This window comes from Frieseomelitta varia, unplaced genomic scaffold (genome assembly GCF_011392965.1).
Source record: "Frieseomelitta varia isolate USP_RPSP 00005682 unplaced genomic scaffold, Fvar_1.2 scaffold_1994, whole genome shotgun sequence".
Classification (NCBI taxonomy): Eukaryota; Metazoa; Arthropoda; class Insecta; order Hymenoptera; family Apidae; genus Frieseomelitta; species Frieseomelitta varia.
Genome location: NW_025109743.1, coordinates 1 through 1,082, shown reverse-complemented (window position 1 = coordinate 1,082; position 1,082 = coordinate 1). Strand labels below are relative to the sequence as shown.

At 46.7% G+C, this 1,082-nt stretch overlaps 1 protein-coding gene across 1 annotated transcript; it reads left to right on the top strand.

Moving 5' to 3' along the window:
- Nucleotides 1-275: 275 nt before the first annotated feature.
- LOC122526854 (outer dynein arm-docking complex subunit 4-like) lies at nt 276-1,076 on the top strand (the record flags this gene model as incomplete). Its single annotated transcript, XM_043650451.1, has 2 exons — nt 276-538; nt 627-1,076. Coding segments are annotated over exons 1-2 (713 nt in total), but the record flags the coding sequence as incomplete, so codon positions are not given.
- Between the last annotated feature and the right edge of the window lie 6 nt (nt 1,077-1,082).

The window sequence follows — 1,082 nt, the reverse complement described above, 5'->3', positions numbered from 1 at the left end:
AAAGAAAAAAAGAAAAAAAAAAAAATAAAGATAACTTTGGAAATTGCAAAACTCCTCGGCGAGTACAAAAAAATTAACACGCCATATTTTGCCTCCTTACCTATCCTAACCATACTTTAAAAACTTTTGCATTAAGAAACAATTTTTCATCAGACGCACAATTCAAAAACTTATTTCAGATCTATCCAAATTACGTGAATTACCCTGTGTAATATATATATATATATATATATATATATAATAATAATGTCCAGTGTATTGTCGATTTCGTCAGAATGGTGGACCGCGTGAAAGACAAGTTCGACTCGTACTCGCTGAAGACGTTCCCGGCGAAGAAGAAGTGCTTGAACGCTGTGTACAATATGGTCGCGTGGACGTACATAGATACACGCGATCTGTCCAGGATACAGGGCAGGAAACTTCGGAGAATAAACTTGAAACATCACCTGGGGATTCGAGTGGCGGAACTGCCACGCGACAGCGACATTGGCTGGATAAGAGCGTCGAACAGGAAGAGGGCTCTGAAGAATTACCGCAGGTAATTCGTCGTCTCTGTTCCGTTCTCTTCGATGATCCATCCGCAAGAAAAACAAAGAAAGAAAGAAAGAAAGAAAAAAAAAATCTAGGAGACTAGCCATGGCCTCGGAACCGCTGGAGCTGGCCTGGCTGTTCCACGAGCTCTCGAGATACCTGATCGACATCCGTCGTTACGACCTGGCCCGATTCTACATCAAAAAGGCTCGAGACATGGGACAGGAGGCGGGCAACGAACAGTGGGTACTGAACAGTCAACACCTGTTCATTCGGATCGAGATCAATCAGAATTATCGGAACGAGGCGAAGGAGGCGGCTCTCCTGGCATTGTCCATCTCCAAGAAGCTCGGCCTCCACTTCCTCGTCGACTTCTACAAGAGCGCGATCGAGGTGATCGACGACATGGACATGGAGAAGCTGTTGGCGTTCGACGCGATCGCGGCCAGGCAACAGCTGATACTGAACCTGATGCCGGACGACATGAAGGCCGAGGTGGACTTCCTTTGGAGGCGGATGGACGCTATCCCCGCCGATCGACGACTGTCCGT